This window comes from Schistosoma haematobium, chromosome 2, assembly GCF_000699445.3.
Source record: "Schistosoma haematobium chromosome 2, whole genome shotgun sequence".
NCBI lineage: Eukaryota > Metazoa > Platyhelminthes > Trematoda > Strigeidida > Schistosomatidae > Schistosoma > Schistosoma haematobium.
The window spans coordinates 17,229,480-17,252,655 of NC_067197.1; the positions used below are offsets into that span (position 1 = coordinate 17,229,480).

The 23,176-nt window shown below is 35.4% G+C and overlaps 1 protein-coding gene across 1 annotated transcript; it reads right to left on the reverse strand.

The window, feature by feature from the left end:
- Nucleotides 1–8,883: 8,883 nt before the first annotated feature.
- MS3_00010771 (uncharacterized protein) lies at nucleotides 8,884–22,072 on the reverse strand. The gene is made up of 4 exons (XM_051219172.1): nucleotides 21,835–22,072; nucleotides 16,061–16,519; nucleotides 13,925–14,503; nucleotides 8,884–9,749 (listed from the first exon to the last, which is right to left on the reverse strand). The coding sequence occupies exons 1-4, from the start codon at nucleotides 22,048–22,050 to the stop codon at nucleotides 9,495–9,497; spliced, it is 1,509 nt and encodes a 502-aa protein (XP_051067657.1). The 5' UTR covers nucleotides 22,051–22,072; the 3' UTR covers nucleotides 8,884–9,494.
- Nucleotides 22,073–23,176: the final 1,104 nt, after the last annotated feature.

The following is a 23,176-nucleotide window of genomic DNA, read 5'->3' on the forward strand; positions in this document are numbered from 1 at the left end:
AATTGACTATTTATTTCATGGATCCACCTTAACTATTTATAACTTAGAATAGGTCGTAATCACCATTGTTATGATATCAGGTGAACTGGAGAAAAGTGTTGATCTAAAATTAATCAAAGTAGAAGAAAAAAGAACGAATTCATTATCATCATCATCATCATCATCATCATCATCATCATCATCATCATCATCATCATCATCATCATCATCGTCGTCATCATCTATAATGGTTAATTATCTATAGCAAAAATGAATATTCCAGAAAGAATAATCAAGGCTAGATAAGTTTTTATATGAATATTCATCAAGATTAGGACGAATAGTTTGACAGAATTTAGGAGCCGAGTATATAGAAAAGACATTTTATGCGATAATTATATTTGAAATAATCTCAGAGATTGAAATTTAGATAATCTCAACGTTTCGTCCAGCTAACTTGTTTGAATTTCTTCAGGGTAATAATCAAAATTCAAATCATCAAAGAAATATATCACTTTTAACAATCAAATCGATGCTGTGTTAAACCAATCATATATGGATATTGATTTTCGTAAAATAGGATAACATGAGTCAGTTACCATCGCTGAGATTATTTCAAATATAATTATCGCATAGAGATAAGTATGTTTTATAAAAAGCAAAAAAAAATTGGCATCACTTATTAAGTAATCCTAAGAAAAAAAACTAGTAGAATAAATTGATTAGAATTTATAAAAACAATTTTTTTAATAGAGATTTTGAATTAGAGCTTAAGAAATGGGGAATAGAAAACTTGGCATAACAAAATATTAGAAATTGTGATTATCAAAATAATGGAAAATCAACATAACTGAAATCATGAAGTGACGTTATACAAGTAAGTAAACAGAGTCAGTAATGGGATTTCTCGTTTCCAACCTATTTGATGTCATATACAGAATCAAATATTTTTGCCGATGAAATTAAACCATGAATTCGGGCCGGATATATGGATAGATACTTTTGTTGTCATGAAAAGGAAGAAACTCTTATAAACTTTTTCTAAACTGACCGATACGTTCTCATCCCATATCAAATTTAATTACGAGAATGAAAGTGAACTTGGTGAGCTATTATTTTTAGATTGCTTAATAAGAAGAAATCTAAATGAAGCTCTAAATCTAATTATCTACTAAAAACCTACACATTCTAATCATTATATTGACTTTAATTCAATACATCCATTCAGTGCAAAAATGTCTCTGGCCCTAAATCTCTTTGAATGAACAAACAAGGCTATTACATCTGAAGATGGTAGACAAAAGGAACGGAGGCATAAAAGTAACATTTTACAATTTAATAATTTTCATATGAAGATCATTAAAAGTCCAATAGTTCGAATAAAATACCATAAATTAGTACTGTAGTTTTTCCATACTGCCATAGTTCAATACAACCCCAAAATGTCCTTGAACAATACAGAATTAAAATATACTACAAAACAACTAATACCATTCTAAATGCTTTAGTTCCTATAAAGAATAAGATCCACAACACAGAATTTCGTCTAAAGATTAGAATATATTGTTTGTGATGCCTTCTATATTGAAGAGTCATCTCATGAAACCTTGACGCAAGCGAAAGAAAATCTTTGGTACACAGAAAACCACCTAATAATAAATATACACTGAAAATAATAGTTACAGAATTCATGTTAGTTTACAGGGGTGATCAGCTTGACATAGATAAGAATATTAAAGATAGAGGACATATGTAATATTAGATTGAGTAAAGTATTCTAGTTCTGAAATTGTTTAGGCAGTACATTTTTCACATGTATTCCAACAATCCAAGGCGTCAGTCGGAAACTATTAACTATTTTTAAGTGAGAATCTTTTTGATCTATGGACGGTATATTTAAGATCATTTCCAATGCCATAACGGACTGATTGTAATCATCTATAACTAGAGGAAAATAAATGGAAACAGAAAGCACGGAACAACGAAAGCAATGATTACTTCAATAGGTCATTCAGTCATATGTGCAACAATAGATGTATCAGGTTATTTTATGCTCTACTATTCGTGTTAAATATTATTCAGACTAGTTAAGGTTGTCAATGACGTTGTTTGTGTCAAGTACCTGCATACAGGGGTTTACTTAGTGGGCTCAGCAATAAAAATAACTAGACATACAGAGTCTCTATAGTCTCATTTGTGGAATGGAGTATCCTTAGAAGTGTAAGCAGTGAAAAAAGGTTGGGAGTGATTTTATTTCACAGAGAGATTGTGGTAAATTATTCTAGAGTCTCGAAACATTACTGGTAAAGTAATTCATATGAAGAGATTTAGAATGAGATTGTTCCACCACTGACAAAGTTACAAATGCTATAACTAGGAATTTCTGCATGTTGAATTGCCTGATTGGCTGTAAAAGATAGTTTATTATACACTTTGAAGAAAAATAATAGTTTGAATTTAACTCTACGCTCCCATAAAGGGTCAAGTCTGAGTCTGTTACAACTGGATTTATAATTTAAGATACAATCAGTCTCAAGAATGCAAAGTGTAAATCGTATCTGAATGGATTCTAGCATCAATTTATCCTTTGCGAGAACACTACTAAGAATAAACATGCAGTACTCTAGATGTGGTCGAACAAATACTTTATAAATTAAATTAGTTGACTCATTGTTATGAAGATTACAAATTATGCAACCCAGATGTTGAGACTTGGAAGTTTATTTTGAGACCTATTCTGATCAGGACAAACTGTAGGAATACCTGAAACTTATATCTACTACTGTATAAAACTTGGATAACAATTTGTCATTTATGCATATTTCTAGGTTGAGTAAAGTATTACAAGAGAATATCCATATACACTCAGCCATATAAACCCCAACTTCTCTTTTGAACACCACTCAGCTACCTTATTGAGCCCCATACTGATTCAGTTTTGTATATTGTTCAGCTCATGAAGAAAAAGTGAATACACTGCATATAGAAGAGGCTTACACATAAATACACAAACATATCTCACATAAATCACATTTGCCGTAATGACATTGACTTAGTCAGACCTGATTTCGTTGATTGTACTAGATATTTCTTGTTTATTCCTTTGTACTATGAAAACGGGTTGACTTAATTTGTCTACATAGTTATTCTCCAATGAAATGGTCCACACCGAGTCACAAAAGATCCGAAAATTTAGTTTTTCTACTCACTGGGATATTACAACTATATTTTTATGAGTAAAAATCGACCCAATGCTCAATTTATTTGAAGGTATCAAGTCCAACCCTGGTAACGATACTTACTCCAACAATTGTTCAGTAAATCAAGATTAGATGATAGTTCATAAATTGTTAAACATACATTTCAATCTAATTTAAAAATAATATATATGACAGGCAAAATTCTCAATTAGTACAACAGAATTTTCAAAAGGGATATGAAAATTTCAACTTCAAACAAAAAGTTATTATCTGAAAACCTAGTTAATTTGTAGATTGTATTCGTTATTAATTAATTTCAGTTGATGAGAACTGACAAATTAAATCAATCTTTGTAAAATTCATTCGAATAACTTAATTTGTTTATTTCAAGCTTAGGAATTTCACTTGTAATTTCATAGAGTAGGGGAAGGCAATAAACAGAAGGAACCTATATTTATAGTGAGTTAAAGTACATTTACATAACACATATTACATAGTGTGGTGGTCGGTATTCAATATAATCCTTAGACTTCGTATACAGTTCGTCCTGATAACCGTCACTAGATGACGCTCCAACGGTTTATTATTCAGAAGGCGAATATGAAGTTTTGATGTTTATTATTGCACCACGCACAGATAACCAAAACTATAGGTACGCTAAGCAAGCAAGACAGAGTAGTGCCGAAAAGCAAGCTGGCAACCCAGTGAGCGTGAGAGTCGAATAAGCGAGTCAATGAACAGGATTAAAATGTACATATATACATATAGTGAAATGAATGAATCATCGAATCAGTTAAGGGACTAATAGTAAGGCTAGCAGAATGAATATATGCATCGACAGTAAGCAATGTTCAAACATACATAATCATACAAGTGCAACAATAATAAAGGTACAATGATATAGATAAGTTGTTATTGTACTGATGACTCTGTCCGTTAAATAAGTTAGCAAAAGGGTTTAAAATAATTAAATGTGGACAAGCTCAATTGCACGTGAGCTGCTACAATAGTCTTCAGTTATCCATTCCCATCGTTCAGTCTTCACAACTAGTCTCCTTGTATTCTGCCTAAGTCGTGCTTTCACTTTACTGGAACTCTTCTCTATGTCTGACGACTGTTTCAACTTCGACGCCACGTTCCGCAACATATTACAAACAATCTTATGAGTAGTGTCCACTACAATATTCTGGTGAATTTGTCGTAAATTCATGTAATTAGTAATTATTACTAAATCAGGTAGCCAGGTCAGTTGAATCACATTAAAATGAAATAAATACTTGTTTCATGTTTAAATAGACTTGGACTAAATTATGAAATAAAATTTAGAGGTGAACAACGCAGAGGTAAGAGTAAATATGATTTTCTATGTACTTGGAAAGCAAATAAACATGAGAAAATGTTTTACATTTATCGCGTCACTACTACCAGCGCTGTTTTAATCTACTGAAAACACGTAAATATCAATGATTAAAACGTATAGTCCAGTCTGTGATGATGGTATGATGACAGAACCCTATAGCTTTTGCTAATTAGCGGGATGTTAAGTTCTATGCTTAGTGTCAACGAGAGAGTGACATATAATAGATCAGATGGATAGCTATTTGTTGTGTTATCTATAGTAACCTTGGACAAAATTTCGAATAGACAAAGACATGTATTTAAAACCCATAGAATGATTAGTTTTGTCAATTGTAACTTCCTTCTATCCTGGGTTTCGCAAATATACGTTAGCGATCATCTACACATTTTTAATTGTTTTGTTGGTCGAGCAAAAACTGTGATCACGTGTGCACACTAGAGATAAAAACAAACAACTTACATTTATTTATTTTGTACAATGCTGATATTCAGTTTAACTAGTCTTCTATAACCTAGAGATGCGATTTCTCGTTCATAATTATTTGCTTCAGGACTGAAGGAATCATTTAAAACTAATATTTACTGAACATGAGGTAGTTGTCATAAGTTTGGTAGCCTATTGCATACAACCTTGGTGTTGAAAGCGTTGTGGGTAAGAGGCTATAATTTATGGAGAATCTTTAAACAATCTTTAGGTGATCTTGTGTCCACCCACCCACTAGGGTTAAATGAAGGTTATAAACCAGTGTGAGGAATTAGGATTTACAGTCGGACGTTAAGGTTAGGAATCGCAGTTAGTTTTCATTACCAACTGAAGTCAACTAGAATGCCAAAATGCTATTCAACCGTATGGGTGAATGAATTTCACGCCAAAACCCAAGACCTGTTAACTTAAATGTGATTGGTTCGTCTACAGATTATAGTCTCGCCGCGGTGTTGAGTTTGAGACTCATCAGAAGCACCAAACCTCATTGGAATGCAGATAAGCCTATACGATAAGTTGGAAATGGGAAAGACACAAATTAGAACACGAAATATATTTTTTATTCAGTTTATATGTTCCTATCCATAAATCGTTTTACGTTGCGTCAACAACGCTGTGTTACTTTTGGAACAATCAAGTGTTTACTGACTCAATCAATCTGAATACATATTTGTCGTACTATGCACCACTGAAGTCAGAAAGCTTCTTCGTTATGGTATGGGACGCTTCAGAAGTGCGCATCAGCGATATGTCACGGGGGATCAAACCCAGTACATTCTTGTCCCACGGAGCGTCCAACCTCTATATCACCGTATATATAATTAGTGGCCCATATTTATAACTTCAGTCAGTTCGCAATATTGTGTAAATATCTTCAAATGCTATTGGTGAGTAATTGACTCCCACCCAAAATGGTTGAGCTTTACCGTTCATGGCTTCCCATTGGAACTCAGAGGACCACCTGTCAAAAATAGTCACTATTTGAAAAAACCCGCCTACGATGTGCTCAGAATTCATAGTTTTTCGTTGAATAATTTCAGGTGTTTACCACCAAATATGGCATGGTATGGCGAATGTGTTTCGGTAACATGACGTCAACAACCAAGTTGAATCTGAGACGACTGGTAGGTGTCCACAATTGAGGGTTTCTAAACAAAGATGAAACACATGGTTTCAAATGAATGTCTCATTAGGACCGATTCGTGTTGCAAAGTATATATTCGAAAATAAGTTATGCAAGATCTGGTCGTTGAGGTTTGGCTTATTTCATATAACTCTTTTTGAGAAACACATATACTATATAGATGAACTATTTCAGTAATATTGATAGTGTTACGTTGAATAAATGAATATTGAATTTAGTTCTTGTTATTTAAACAATGAATTGAATAGTAATAACAACAATAACGTGCCTTATATATTCTGAAATATACATCAAACAAAATTGTGCATAAGACTATGTTGGACTTGATATAATGAAAAGGAATGTCACACCATATTTCACATGAATCTTATCAAATTTCAATATTTCTCGCGTGTCTATTCCATGGACAATTGAATAGTGAACAATATCAAAATATAAGTTAACTGTCAGTTTGTCAAAAGTTTATTGGTAGAAAACGACTCATCAATACTGAATATAGGAAGCATAGAACATATTGAAAACATTTACACCATAAGGGTAACTAGTTTCTAAATTTTTTTACACAAGTTCCAATAAAAGTGGTTATTTAAAAAACAGAAACAAACTATGAAGAATAGACTATTGAGTATCAACCCGTATGTATTTAGTTGTTGAAAAATGATACCCGCTGATGAAGAAAAAAACATCTCTTAAACATGTTATAGAAAAGGTGAAATAAACGTTAAATTGGTGTCTAATAAAAATACAACTCGTTTATTAGAAATCTAGAAGTACGTTACAAACGCATTAGTCTAATAAATTAGATTTTTAAAATAATTTTACTAGGAAATAAAAAAGTACTCATTCAACAAATTCAGGATTGAGTGCTCACGACCCGACAGATGCGAATTAAACACTCGTTTACCTTTTATAGCTTTAATGGTAATTGACTGAATATCAGACTGCGGTGAAAACTAAATTCAAAAAGAACAATCTCCGCAAACAATAATGATTGTTTAATCACTAGTAATTGGCTTTGAGATGAATTTTTGAAGTACTCTTGGCAGGTAATAGCTGGTGGAATCTAAGACGACAGTTAGATAGACGTTACCGACAACACTGAATGTTCGTTGACTGGTTTTGAATACTGACTGAAGTTGGCAAGGTGGAGCATAATGGCTTCCAACCAGTGTTCTAAGGACATCACGAATGGTATGAGACCTTAGGTTCAATCTCTCGTTCCCAATAGTTAATCGATTAAAGCCATTTTTTGATGAAAGCTATACTAGAATTAAACAATTTCCACAGTACATTTTACTTTAATTGTTCAAAGAAACCACAAAAATATAGTTTAAAGTTTAATACTTTTTACAAATTGAATAAGTTGATCTTGTTAGGTGTATAGGAGTTCAGATCGAATTAATGAAATATTGAACTCCAATTCCATTTACGTAGATACAAAACTTATTATTGAATATTCATTTTCATAAAATTACTTTTTAGTAAATTCAATTACGAAAGGAACTTTTAGACCATTATAATTTAACACCATAACAAAACTTCATGATGACTTAATAAACTAAGATGATAAATACGATAGAATTCCATTAAATCAAAATAACTCGTACCACTAAAATTGTTACCAGAATTTCTAAGTAAACTAACAGCTGTTCCTCGACATGTATTATTATGGAAAAGTATAAGAAGTTGACCACTGAATATATACTCAGGTGGTTAGTTTAAAGCACAATAAATGGTTTTCTAATGAAAAATAACAAGATAGTTTTATGTGAGATTCTATAAAACAAATTTCTGGTAGGCTCAAACAATGTTTTAGAAAATAATTATGCACTTCCTGTGACACAATAAAGTTAATTACCATTCAGTTGATTAGTCAATAATGTAACTCATTAATCGTGTGAAGATTTGTGTACTGAGTTTTGAGCGACGAATTTTTTTATGTAATAGCTATACACGTGAACTGCTTGAAACAAAGTAATATGCACCAGGGTTCAAAACTGACAAAAGTGTTCTGATGAGTAAGCCATCGTCTGAACACCACTTAAATATAAACTACCAAACAAAAGTTTAAGCATGAAACTTAACAGTAAATTACGTGATGATCTTGATGCAATACAACAACTACTGGGAAAAAGTCGCTGCTGATCATAATCTACTAAATAGGTAGGAAAATATGGGGTTCTCCAAGATTGATAAACGAGCACCATCCTGTTGGTTTTTCTCAATCCCAAAAAACCGTATACAATCGAAATTCTCTTAATTAAGCAAGTGGCTGTTTGTTCACCTTGAAAACTTAGTTTTAGATTTAATCTGAAAAGACTTAATTAGATTTGATACAACTCAGTAATCAAATACAAGTTTACGTAATTGACTTTGAGTAACATTGATTTGTAACAGTGTCTGATTGTCCAAACCGAAATGCGAGATTGAAGTGACACAACGGTTGAAAGTTGGACGTTCAAACTACTAGGCCATCCACTCTCCAGAAACATGATAATGATTACCATCTCAAAAAAGCATCAAAACTAAGATGAAACACCTATTAAATATTCTCCCGAATTCATACAGATTCTTTGACTAATTTCAATTTTCAATGACATCAAGAATGTGCATATTTCATTGAAAATCCACTAATTCATGTCACATATTTACTTTAAACAACTATTCACATCATATTTAATTTTTTTTTTAAAACGGTAGTAAACAGAATAAAGAAATTATTCAATAAATGGTATTTTTTCGAGTAACAAAAAATCAACTCTCAGATATTAACAAGAAAATAAAGAAACAGAAGAGATTAGGAAACTCTTGTAACAATAAAGTATTTTTTTAGTAATTAGAAGTATGCTTTAAGAGGCACTAATTTGAAAGCTTGAAAAGAAAAAAAAAGGCACATTTAAAGTTTTATTCCCAAACTGTTTTTATTATTTAACCATTTTTTGTATTCCACCAGAGATTGCCCTGATGTAAGAAATATAAATACAATACACATTCTTAGTAGTATAATACACCTTAGAAACAAAGATATGTAGCTATTCAATTTTAATGAAAAGAAATATTACAAAGGAGGAAGAAGGAAAAAATGAGCAGTGCAAGTTTATAAGGAAGCAATATCGCATACTTAATCATCCTTTTTTTTATATGTTTAGTAAACTTTAAAAAATTCGAAAACAGGTAATTACAGGATAACTGAAAGACTTTCAAATGGTAGTGATTTGACCTAACCAATTAGTTGTAATAAATTCGTTAGGCTGGTTTTTTTCTTATTGATTTTAGAACGTTGTGTGTATTTGTGTATATATGTGTGCACTTCATTGATTTCACCAGTTTAATTGGGACGTTGTTTAATTTTTGGTAGAATAAGTATTTGTACAAGAAAGCGGAATAAAATACTAACATTTAAATCCATACTTCCACCAGTCTCCATACGACAAGCATAATAATTCTCTTCTGGAATTGGTATCACGGTTATATCACTAACAGGTGTATCAGTGAGTTGTTTATAATTAGAATTCAAAGATTCTATTGGTGAAGGCATTGACATTGTACAACTGTTTTTATTATCCTCTACTCTGTCAGTGACCTGAACAATATATATGGAGAAGGGTAGAAAGTAAAGAAAGGAGACACTAGGAATTAGGTCATCAAAACAAGAATAAACTACCACAATGTAATACTAACCGACAGTAATAATAATAATAATAATAATAACGATAGCAATAACAACAACAATAATAATACACATGAATCGTAAACAACCGCAGCCTGAAAGTGTTAGCTAACCACACACAGAAATGATGGGTGCTTTTGAGAATAAAATCTAAGAAATCAGACTTGTGAAATGGATCAAATAGATTTGAGTGGATATATTAAAAAGTAGTCGATATGAATATATCCGAAGAGATCAATCAGTCACGACGGAGAACCTGTACTTATGTGCATCGATCCAAGTTGCCAAACCCCATTAGCACAGAGAGATGATGCCAGGCTAAATCCTAGAAAATAGGTAGTAAAAGTATCACTGGCAATAAGGAGGATTAGGCATCGAATATATGACTCAGAAAGAAAATATAAATTAGCGAAATGAAAACGAAAACGTTGTGAGAAATTTAGAATCTCAGGATTTAGGGGAAAACAAGGAATGGATGCACCTGCGCCATTGCAAACGATTTCGAGCAATTTCATTCAGTCTCTAACCACTGGTTACGATAATCACGTGGACTCTAGCCAGGTAGTCTGTATTTATTAACATGGCCAAGCCCAATTGTCAATGTTTCCATAGACTGACGTCATGTTTTGGTTTGGCAGCCCCTAGCTTTCTTCCAGCCTACTCCTGAACCAGAAAACACCACCCGTCGCGGTAGGTGGTGGTTGGACATACGCAAAACACGTCCCGACCACCTCAGTTGATGAAGATTTACTACTCCATTATTCATTTCCCATATTTACCAACTACTTTACTCAAAACCCAGGCATTTCTTACTTCGTGGTCCCAGAATACACGAGCAATGCTTAGTACCAGTAACCTACCAAAATCCTCTATTACTAATGACCATGTTTCATATCCATGGAGTAGAACGGAGAGAATGGCTGAGCAGTAAACTCGCCCTTTGTTTGGAAGACGGATATCTTTTGAAGGGCTTTTGCTGTAGGTTTCCTAAGTCCCGTAAGACGCAGACATATGCACGCTGGAACTAGAGCGTGATTCAAATCCAAACATATGCTCTAGAATGAGCTGATGGCAATGTGATTTATTTGAGTCCATCGATGAGTCGATTGTGGATGTATCCACGTCAGACTGTTTCTCCTTATGTTTAAAGTTGGTGTTTGCCAAAAACAGACGATTTTTTAAGCACAGCTGCAACAGACCGTCGCCATTATCTGTTCGCTAAGTCGCAACACAGTAAGATCCGACGAAGTGTCTTTCGGTTTGGTTTAGTTTACTTGAACATTAAAGTAACCTGTTATTACATCAGAGCGTTTAGCTTTTAGAAGTAGGTTGGATAAATTCCTACAAAATTCACTGTTAACTTCATACGAGCTATAATCAGTGGGAACGTCGGCAAAGATAACGAAAAGGCAACAGCGTGTGCTCCTATCTTTTCGAGTTCTTAATGTCCCGCTTAGTCAAACAGCGCACAAGAGACTTTCTAATGGGATACAGTTCAACAAAGCCTGTTCTGCTTTTGAACTTAATGCCATACCTACACCAACGAGGCTGTAGGAAGAAGTAGTGGGGTATCCAGACACTCGAAGGGTAAATCATGCCGAAGCTTAATATCGACAGGGTGAGGTCAAATGAATGACCGTATTTGGATTCTGTATGCGCACTTCGGAGACGCTACATACAGCGATATCGAAAGATTCTCGGGTCCCAGATAAAAAAGCCTGTTTTCCTATCTGACACAAGGTTCAAACACTAAAAGCTGCAACATGTAGTTTAGAGTGGTTTCAATAGACCAGGAATAGCATTTCGTGAACTCGAATCATTAGCATCAGTAGTGCGTTGTGTTAAAGATATATAAGAAGGGTTAGTTGAGGGAATAGAAGAATTATTAAGTGAGGGACGGATTCGATCGTCAACAAGATGATTTTGGGTGCCGATAAAAGTATGAGGGCCGTTATCACTTTTAGGCTGTCTGTACTGTGGAAGAGTATTTCTTCCTAAGGAACCTGAATTACTACTGGTCTTAGCGACCTGGGAGTGTAAACACAGAGACAAAGGAACAATTGCTTGAGGCCGTCAGTGCATCGCATTTTTATGGGAAGATTTCGATGTGTCAGCCCCGCATTCCAAAAGGCCTTACTCACGGAGACGGAAATCTGTGCGGTGAGGTAAGATATGATATTTTAAGGGTCGACATTTACTAACCCTTCCTTCCGTTGTGAGAAGGCAACATCGCTGTGGATAATGGCTGTCAGGGGGAAACAACTTACTGTTGTCACACGCCTCTACAGTCACTAGTACGACTTCGCCTATGGGCTTTATTTAGCTTACCGTTCTCCAATCAAAAGACCGTTGTTGCTACCTTGACGTGATGATCAGGCCTGCCTATCTTGATGAACCAATCGAGCAATACTGGCTGGGACATTTATATTATATTATTATTTGAACACAGATATTGGTACAAGGAGGCACCAAATATATATGCGCCACACAAATCTCATTTGATATCTGTGAGGGCTGTGATACTACCCGAGTGCCCAAACCGAAGCAGGTGGTGTTCTTAGGGAGCCCCACACCCGGAGCCTTCGACCTGGAGGTCCGATCCACAATGCAGTGGAGCATCGTAAGAAGATGCAGTCCCATAGTAGCCGGTGACCAACGATTGGTTTATGTGCCATTTGTTCCTACAGGATACTGGAGCCCATTTGCACCGTTGGTTTGGAATCAAGGTTTTCCAACTCCCCTAGGTGGACTCTGCATGTCCACCAACCCGGTTAAAGCGCCGGACATTCGTTTTTCGTCCTCTCAATTTCGTAAACAACACCCCCGCCACCAGAAGGCAATGAGTAGGACTTCCCTGGCAGAGGCTATATACGCGTGGCCATGTGAGAGCATTTCGAGAGGGAGGGCGGACTCTCCCCACTATCGGTCGTACCAGGGCATTTGGGGGCTGAGACAATAGTTCCTCAAAGTTCTACCATGCCAGACAGGTCGGTTAAAGAGCGGTAAAACTAAAAGCAGCAAAACAAAAGTCTGAGGGCGAAGTTGTATTGCTGACTGTACAGAGGTGTGACGGTAGTAAGATGTTTCCCTCAGACAACCAGCATAACAGCGATGCTGCCTTTCCACAATCAGGCGTGTGGTTAGAAAAGGTCGACCCTAAAAATGCACAGCTCGCCTTATCCCACGGATATCCGTCTCCAGGGGTAAGGTCTCAACAAGTACGGAGCTGACACGAAAATCACCCACAAAAAGGTCGTGTGTGACCGACCTCAAGCAGTTGTCCCTTGGGCACTGTGGTCACGCTCTCAGGTCTCTAAGACCGCCTTTAATCCAGTTTCCTTTTTGGGTAGCCCCAGAAGAACCCTTTCACGGTGTGGGCAACCGGGAAGTGATGACCGCCCCCATACTGCCAACAGCACTTAAGAGCACTGACTGACCAATCAACCTGTTTAGCACGGTAGGGCCTAAAGAAACATGTGTTCCAACCAATAAAGATCGGTTGAGTTATTACGATAGGCAACCCCGACTACCACATCAAGGTAGCAGCTAAGGTCAATAAGAAATGAGTAGTAATGATAACGGTAATAATCGTAACTTTATCTAAAATCATGCAATATGGTGTCTTCAGTAAAAGGAAGTAAGGTAAATAGAGTATTCTGAATGCTTAGATTTAGTCAGAGAAAGATCCTGGACCAAGATTTTGACTGTCTCTAACCTGATTCTCGACAAATGTAGGCCGAAGGTAGGGAAAAAGCCAACCTGATTATGAAAGGAGAAAGTTTCTATTATAACTATAGGTATTTAAGAGACTATGCATTTCTCTATTATAATTTATTGGTAAAATGGACTGATGTCTGTCATCTAAACTTTAACAAATTGGGTTGGTAATATTTTCCCATAGTTTCTAACCTGCCTGACTTTAAGTGGCTGCTTCTTAGAGTCTGAGAGGAATAAGTAGCTACTGAAATCAAAAACGTGGAAACTGGATTTGAGCTATAGTTTGGATCAACCACCAAGTAATCAATTCACATAAGAACAGAAATTCACACAAATTGGTCGCTATTCTGAACTTCTTTAAATAAACTTACACTTAAGTGATACCATAAGCGTTTTGATTTTGTCCAACTGTAAGTATTATCTAAGACAAGGATGTATACACCCGAGTTTTCAACACTGAGAGTTCCTTGAACAATTTTTTCATGTGATGATACACGTTTCATTGGGATCATTTCGATATAGGTATCTGAACTTTTACTTGGATCACTTGTAACTTTTCCATCATTTGTAATACAATTTTTCATGAACACACCAACTGCAATGTCATGCGTTTCACATGAAAGCCACCATTTAATCTCATCACCTACATCGACCATTCCAATAGAAATATCTTTACGTGAAGCTGGACCAACTTCAACCATAGTCAAATCCCGGCCGCAATCTGTAAAACGTTTCACCTCTTCAGATACTTCGGACTGTTTGGGCACAGACGGCTTATCATCTGATAGCTTTTTACGAAAAAGAGAGGCAGGGACGGGGCCAGCCCATGAAATTTTTGATGGACATTGAGGATCACCATTAGGATCAGTTATTTTCCCACCGTAACAGGCTGGTAATTTACTTGAGTCAATTACTTGGAGTAAAGTAGCACGATAGTCCGATTTTAATACCTAAAAACGACAAGTTAGCGTAAAATTAATAATTGTTTCATGTGTGAAATGATGAGATTAGAAAACATTGTAAGATAATGACGCCACATATTATTTGATTAGTTTATTAGAAGAAAATGTGACAAAATGTCTATTTTGGATATCAAAACTGTTAGACGAGAAGCAGTCAAAATAAACCGTAATGAACAAAAAAGTGAAAAAGCAGTGGCATATTTTCTGAGACATGCAAATTTTAGTGGTTCAAAGTAAAAACCTAAGATTCCTCTCTTTAACTGCACTATGCCCCAAAATCCCTTGGTACAGTTGAGAGGAGGAGTCTACCATCCCTTCCGAAATGCTCTCATATGGTCGCGCGTATACAGCCACTGCCAGGGAATTCCTACTCACTGCCTTCTAGTGATAGGGGTGTTGCTCACGGAATTGGGAGGATGAAAAGTAAATGTCCAGTGCATAAACCAGGTTGGCGGGTACCGAGGATACACATATGAGAGCCAGGAAACCTCTATCCCAAGCGAATGGTACACATGGGCTCCAGGATCCTAGGGGAATAAATGGCGTGTGAACCTATTTTTGGTCACCGACTATCATGGGACCACATTTCCTAACGTTGCTCCATTTTCTTGTGGATTAGGTCTCTAGGTCAAAGGCTTGGGGAGTGGCCCCAAGAAAACCACCTGCTTCGGTTTGGGCAAACGGACAGTATCCCAGCACAAACACAAATTTTGCGTGTGCATATATATTTTAGTACCCATTTGTACTTATTTTCAGCTGTTTAAATATATGAATAATTAACTGTGCCACAAAGAGAGTAAAAATAAACAAGGAGTACATATACTCGGTTGAAAAAATGAAGAGGGACGAAATATTCAGGGTTTATATTGAGAACAGTTTTAATTGTGAACTTATATTGACTGATATTATTTTAAAATGTTGAACAGACCTTAACCCCAAGATTTTGCAGTGGCGTGTAAAGCTGGAATTGGATTTGTAGTCTCTGAAATTCCTACTTATCTCAAGGAATAGAGCAGACAAGACAAACTGACACCCTAACTGAAGCACATTTACATCTTGAGACGGTAAAAATCTGTTAAGACTTGAGACAACATGACTGGAAACTAACCTTATCAGAATAGGTCTATTTATCGATTTCCACAATAAAAGCAATAAACATCCCATTATTCTAGTTCACCGTTATTCATAGTATATATGTGCTGTTAGCACTTGATCAATTATATTTATACTACTGATTTTCATTTACCAGAAATTCTACACAAAATCATCAGTAATATATCATCACAGAAATTCAGTTCATGTGATGTTATGATTTATGATGGCATACATTGTTATTCTACGATGTTGGGGTTCTGATAGCACTAATATCTTTAAAACTTCATCTTCAAGAGCTAAATGTTCTGAATTTATTTCAATCACAATCTCTAGTGCGACCCTAAACAGCCTTCTAATTTAAATCTAATTTGATTAAGAAACATCACCAGATGAAACGAGTTAACTGTTTAAATAAGTGATTGTGGGTCTTAGAATAAATGTAGCACTTACATGGATTTTTTCTTGTGTAAGTTTACTTAACAGAGGTTTAATGAAGTTGAATATAGTTCCAAATATTGGTGGAGCATTAATCACATAACAAATGCGTAAAAACTCAGGATAATTTGCTTCCATTATTGTCATCATTTCCGAAAATACGGGGATCCAAGATGGATGCATATGTTTCAAACTTAAATGTTTCATGTCTAATATAAGTGTCAGCTGGTCAATACAACGATTATGTTCTTTTGATTTCTCATAAAAAACTCTCTGTATGATATATTCCATAAAATAAATTCTACTTTGAATAAACTCTGCGTGTGTAGTGGCTTTCATAAAACCACCTGGGTCGAATCGACCAACAGGAGCACAGAACAATGGACAGCCTTCTTTATCTTCACCACAAAATCCACCGGGAAAGTATTTCTGTATAACGTCTGGGATTTCATAGCAATCAAGTAATGTATCAACCTATAAATGACGGGAAACGATAGAAATGAACTGAATACAACTATAAATAATTAAACAAGTCCATTAAAAACAAATATAGCACACCAATTTCATAATGCTGGACAAAAGCAGAGAAGCATATCAACTCAGCATTTTAAATCACTAAAATAATTACGAACAAACCCTGATATTGTCTTTTTGAAACCTGATAAAGGATCAGGCGCAGTTAACATGAACAAATGTGAATATAAAAGTAAGATGTTATCCATCCGCAGTGATTAAAGTAAGTGTATGCCTGGTGTTGAATTCGGAGGTATTAGCAAACTAAAGGGAAGAGTAAATTCAAACCTAGTAAAATTACTACACAAGAATATTACTGATAAAGAGGAATTTAATTTTCTAAAACCTATATGTTCTGAGTATTTATATGAACTATCTAAAATTCACAAATCAAACATTCCTTTACGCCCAACTTTATCAATATGCCAATCACCTACATATAACCTAGCCAAATGGCTAAAGAAATTGCTGGATCCTATCCCAAAACGTTTATGTAAGTATTCTCTGAAGGATTCTTTTGAATTGGTCGATCATCTAGATGATATCGATATCAATGGAAGGGCAATGGGTTCATTTGACTTGAATCCCTTGTTCACAAATGTACCTTTCAAAGAGACTATTGATATATTATGTGACTACATATCTTTAAATTACCTGTCCCTTTAAAAATTCTTAGATTTACTACTATTATGTACTGACAAATTCCAGTTCACTTTGAAGATAAATACCTTCGCTAGATCAATGGGGTTGCTATGGGTAGTCCGTTAGGACCATTTCTAGATGTGTTTGTGACAAATGTTGAAAATCTGGCTGAAGACCTAATCGAAAATACGTTACTTTATGAGAGGCATGTGGACGATATCTTAGTTGTCTGTGAAAGAAAGGAGGATATGAACTGTTTATTGAATAAACTTAACACTTCAAAACCATATTAGTCTCTCATGCGAAGAGGAGAGGAACGACCAGCTTCCCTTTCTAGATATACTTCTAAATAAATGAGAAGATGGCTTAATCAAACGATTCACTTTTAGAAAACAAACGTGGACAGGCCAATACCTCAGTTATTATAGTTATTGCCCTGTGCAATACAAATGGGGTTTGATAAGGTGCTTATTTAACAAGCTTGGTCGTACTTGCACAAATGACGCTCCTGATGATGTTAGATTGTCAAACAAAACATTAATGGAAAATATCTATCCCCTTAAATTCATAAATAGATGGAGAGTTCATGCTACAGTGAGACGTACTATGGCACTGGCAGAAAAGAAGCCTGTCCACATCACCTTACCGTTTAGAGGTGATTCAAATAGTCATTTATAGAAACAAAGGTTTAAATCAGTCAATAACAAGACGTATTAGGCAGCGAAGGTCACTATCAAGGAAAGAACAAGGTTCATGCTTCATAGGAAACCTAGAAGACATAAAAACGATTGCGTCACATCTCACTGTGTCTACCAATTAACATGTGTGTGGTCACACAAAAATAGGGAGGAGTAATCGTGATCACAAAATTAGGGTGTGTGAACATGTACATAAATGTAAATAAATAGTATATTTGTAATAACTAAATTGAATTTGGTTATTTATTCTCTGAAGAAGTGACTTACACTAAGCCACGAAACGTCAGAAAATCTAATTTTTCTACTCATCGGGATATTACAAATATACTATTTATTTATAACAATCTACTCAATGCTCAATTTATTCGAAATGATCAAATCAGACCTTGGTAATGATACCTATACGTACATAAATGGTTGCAGAAGCAAATAGAATCAAATGACCCGATAAGAGTCAGTCAGTCAGCTACAACGTAGAACCAGACACATGTGCATCGGTTCAAGTTGCCATACCTCATTAGCACAACAAGATGAACACCGACTTCATAGAAGTATTTAATTCAGTGGTGGAAATATATAAAAGAAAGATTGCATATAAGGATAGAGTATAGGAAGAAAGATTTACTACGTAGAAAGAAAGATATGGAACGATTTTAATCTCATAGTTTGAAGGAAGACAAATAGTGTATACACCTAAGTCATTGTGATCGATTCTGAACCATGTCACACAGAGTCTCCAACCATTGGTTACGATAGATAGTAAAGGATAAACATCCATCACCCTCTGTTGCCAAACACAATTAGAACAGGTCATAAGGTTGATTTTAACTTGGCTTTTGTGGTGTTGTACAAAAATGTAAGAGGGCGTATACTAAGGTTTAACGAAGCCTTAGCCATACGAAAATTCAAGCCCCCTTTGTGTATTCAAAAACAGTTTGTTCTCACCTACTCTGACAATATTAGCTTATTATCCAGAGTGACGAGGTTTCGAATTTTTTCATATTATTTTTTTTATTATGCTTGTTTCCTCTTACCCTCCATTTCTAGTCTAGTTGACCTTTCATTTTTGTAAATAAATGTTCTTAATAAGTATATATGTGATCAGGATGTTCGAAATGTATTGCGCTAATATATCACATAGTTCTGGTAATCTTTGTCTTCTTGTTATACTATCGAAATTTATCAAGGGGACAAATTGCTTGAAGTACCTCTGATCATATTCTTCTTCGTCGTAAATGAACTTGAAGTGAGAAATCGACGTTTGTATAGCAATGGAACGAGTCCCGATTTCGAATCACCTTAAGTCACACTAAAAACTACATCTATATGTTTTATGTATGTATTAGCCACAACTTTTTGCCAGATATTACAGATTAACAAGAGGTAAACATTATTCGTATAATGTGCTGTCTTCCACTATTTTTATTCTCACCGACAGTAAGAAGTAACTGATAACGGTAGTTAGCTTAAATCACATCCTCTCTGAACACTTAGTTGTATTGATTTCCAGCTGCTTTTTTGCTGTGATGTATGGTACTTACAGAAAACAATGGTACACCACGAGACTGTCTAGTGGGTATTTTGTATTCAAGTATGATATTGTCTGCAAAAATAGCTTTATTTTTCCCGAGGTAATATCTCACAACCAAAGATGCATGATTGAACACCACTGGCTTGGAAAATTAATTGTAGCAAAGTGATGATGCTAATTAGTAGCCTAGTACAGATTCCCTTACTCTCAGTGTGAAAGTGATACTACTCAGTTGCTCAAACCTAGATAAACGAGGAGAAATTTGAACATCCAACTCAGCAGTTGGAGGTTATACGCTTAAATCACTAAATCACAGCTGAACACTGCTGTTTTTTATGATAATCACAGTGGAGCTTCGAATGAAGCGCAATTAGAAATAAAATAAACAGAATCGACTTCTATCGACCGGCAGATGACATCTATAATTTGATAAATATGTGCTTAGATTGACACTTTGGGCTATTGTTTGCCAATGTTAATGCCTGAATAGTAAGCTACCATAATAAAAGTAATAGTAATAACGGAACATAGCAACTTATTAAATATCCATCTAGTAGTCACACTTTGTAGCAAATAGAAAAATCAACTGGCTGTCCGAATATTCGTAAGCGAAATGAATTTAAATTTGCGAGTTACAGATTAGTAGTTAGATTTCAAATCTACTGACACGAAGATACATAATAAACCACGAGAAGTGATCGACCAAACAACATATCACAAAGTATAAAGCGGAACAAAGAAGTAATGGGCAGTCAACAGTTACAGACAAAAGAGCAGAAAACTAGATGGAATACTACGAAATAATGGAGGAGTTTGACTATAAGGTAATAAAAGCATGAAAGTTTAGAGTGGAACAAAAACTGAACGAACCCGTACCATCGTAATTAACTTTGAGTGTTTCAGCCTTGCAGCTAGCAGCTCGCAAATTGAAATCAAAAATCTTACGTACATGATTCACAACAGCTATTTGTAAGTCCATGAGTCAAATCGGTACGAAAACGTCCCAAATGGTTATTCTTACTGATGACCTACCGTCACATTTACCTCGAAAGCTTGCAGTTAGACAGTTTGATGTGAAACTACAGTCCTTAGTAATGAGATTAACTAAATCTACACTAAGTTTAGGGACTTTCACAGACACCGTAGCTAAAATGACGTTTCACTGATATGTAGTGCTTTGCCACTAATCTTTATTTACTTTTTTTTAAAAAACACAGGATAGGGTAACCGAGTCTGTTAATTGCTCCACTTGTACGATTATCTCCAGAAGTTTAATTTAGTTAACAGGGTGTAGTAAATTAGTCAGCTAAAGCGTAGGACCAGGAACAAGATGAATACCAAATTCACATTAGTCACTTCAATGACAGTAATATATAAAAGAAGGATTGTGTATACAATACAGGAAGGGAGGCACTTTAATTTGTCAGTCCAAGGGAAGATAAAGAGTGTATATGCTGGCGCCATTATGATCGATTCTGAGTCATGCCACCCAGAGTCTCCAACCAATGGTTACGATAGTCACGCGGACTCCAAGTAGTCTGCACATACCAACATGGCTCAGACTAGAAGTTAGTAACTTCAACGACTAATGCTAAGTTTTGGTTTGGCCACCCCTAACTTCCTTCCAGCCGTCTCCAACACTAGTCAGCATTGCATGTCATTTCAACAAGATATTAGAAGTTACAAATTATTGAATGTAAACACACCAACAAAGTTACTCAGGAAGCTAATATGATTTTCAATATAGCTTGCATAGATATAAGAAACCGAATGCGGTTGCAGGCAACTGATCACTGGAATCAAGCAATGGTCGTTAGCGAGCGAAAAAGAAATGTTAAAACGTGACATTACAGAAAGCTTATTACAAAAACTAGGGAATAATAGTGATTTTCTTGAAAAACATGAGTTTGATTTTATCAGTGAAGCATAAGACTTGCCACCTTTGGGTATATGTGCATTGTATTTACCTATACTGGACATATGAATTTATAACCATGACAGGTGAAAGTGAAGTATGCGAACAAACTTGAACCACATTATGATCAGAAGAGCGTTGCGGAATGCATTAGGATCGAAGTTATAATTCGTAAGGTTTTAACGTAAATAGCAAACCCCTATGAGAGAAATAAGTTTCTTTACTAACAAAGGACATCAGCAAGGGTGAATAATGAGCCAATATCTGATTGACTTATTTAAACGTCTCCCTAAAGCTCATCCAGTCTATGGGGAAAATTACTAGTTTCTCGTTGAGCTTGAAGAATAGCCCACTATTTACCCAAAGTCGGGGGATTATAATCCCTATAGGTAATATCGCAAAGTCGAAAAATTAGTAGAAAATGAAACCAGTAGTAAAGACAGCCACAAACGAAAGTGGGTAACTTATTTATGTTAAACATGAGCATTACCTTCTGAACATCTCTCCATTTTATGTGAGAATACAGCATTTTTTCTGCTTCATCAACATCCCAACTGCGAGCGCGCAGCCAACGGACAAGATAACGTTTCGATCGGCATATATCAAGTGGACAACTGAGCATTCTTTCATAAAACTGATGAAGTACTGACAACTCATCTCTAGTCAAACTTTCTTCCAAACCCAAGTCGTACTCCACCGACCACATGAGAACATAAAACCAGCCGTTTGAATTCCCGCCTTGAAAGGAGGTTGTCCCTGAGAGGTCAATTTACTGCTTTGTCTAATTTAGAGAAATACTTTGAACTAATTTTCTGAATACAACTTAAATAGGTATGAAATTCTGATGAACGAGACATTCAGAATCAATGTGGTTACCACTTAACAACATTCTTCCTGAAGGCAATTTAGGGCATGCATCCAAATGTTTGTAAATAAAATGTAAACTTTTCCTATTCATTTCCCTAGCTTGTAACAATAAATCAGTAGTGTTGCGAAGCGAGTTCAAGTGAGTTTTGAATAAAGCCGTTATAATTGATATAAGTTCAGGATATTTTTACGCTATTCACAGTTTTATAATTATTCCAGTGACGTATTGGATTAATCTACTAGTGTTCTCCTAGCTAAATATACTTTTCATAGATTGACTAGAAATAAATTTATGTCACAATGAAAGTTTGTGTTAAAGTCTTAAAGAACTTAAACACCTATCGTTTTCCTTCTTGTGATACCTGAAATCGAGAATTGCATGCGAGGTACAGTGCTACAAATGAACTACTTTAAATTTTCAGATTTGAACATTTCTATACTATTTTAAGTGATATTCATACTTTACTGAAGGTTTAATCCCCCTAATCGAAAATTTTTCTATGTGAAAGGGTTTGTGGTCAGTCAAGAACGTAAACTTTCTTCCCTAAAGCATTTTGTGAAAACTGCATACAACAAAAAAAAATCGCCAACGCTTCTCTTTCTATTTGACCATACCGTTTCTCTGCTGATGTTAGTGATCGAGATGCATGTATTGCTGTTTTTCATTCCATTATGGAATTTGTGTGAAATTACAGCCCACACACCATATGTGGATGCATCTGCTGTAAGTATTAATGAAATCGTAGGATCGTAATGAGAGCTGCCCAAGCTGAGAATGAAACTGGTGATAGAACCCTTTGTCTTTCTAGACGTTGGAGTTTAAGCCTAGCGTCATTTCGCTACCATACTTCTCACCGCGCCTACGCATAACACCGTTGACAGAGAAACAGTTTTGTTGGGTGTTGGTTTGGATTATTTATGCCATCTCTGAAGACTATGGGGTTGATAGCGCTCTCCTATTGAAT

Excerpts from the sequence above, each read along its gene's own strand:
- MS3_00010771 (XM_051219172.1), bottom strand. The coding sequence starts at position 22,050 with ATGTGGTCGGTGGAGTACGACTTGGGTTTGGAAGAAAGTTTGACTAGA. Across the intron at positions 14,504-16,060 it reads TTACACAAGAAAAAATCCAT|GTATTAAAATCGGACTATCG; the intron begins GTAAGTGCTACA and ends TGTCGTTTTTAG. Across the intron at positions 9,750-13,924 it reads GCTTATGGTATCACTTAAGT|GTCACTGACAGAGTAGAGGA; the intron begins GTAAGTTTATTT and ends TATATTGTTCAG.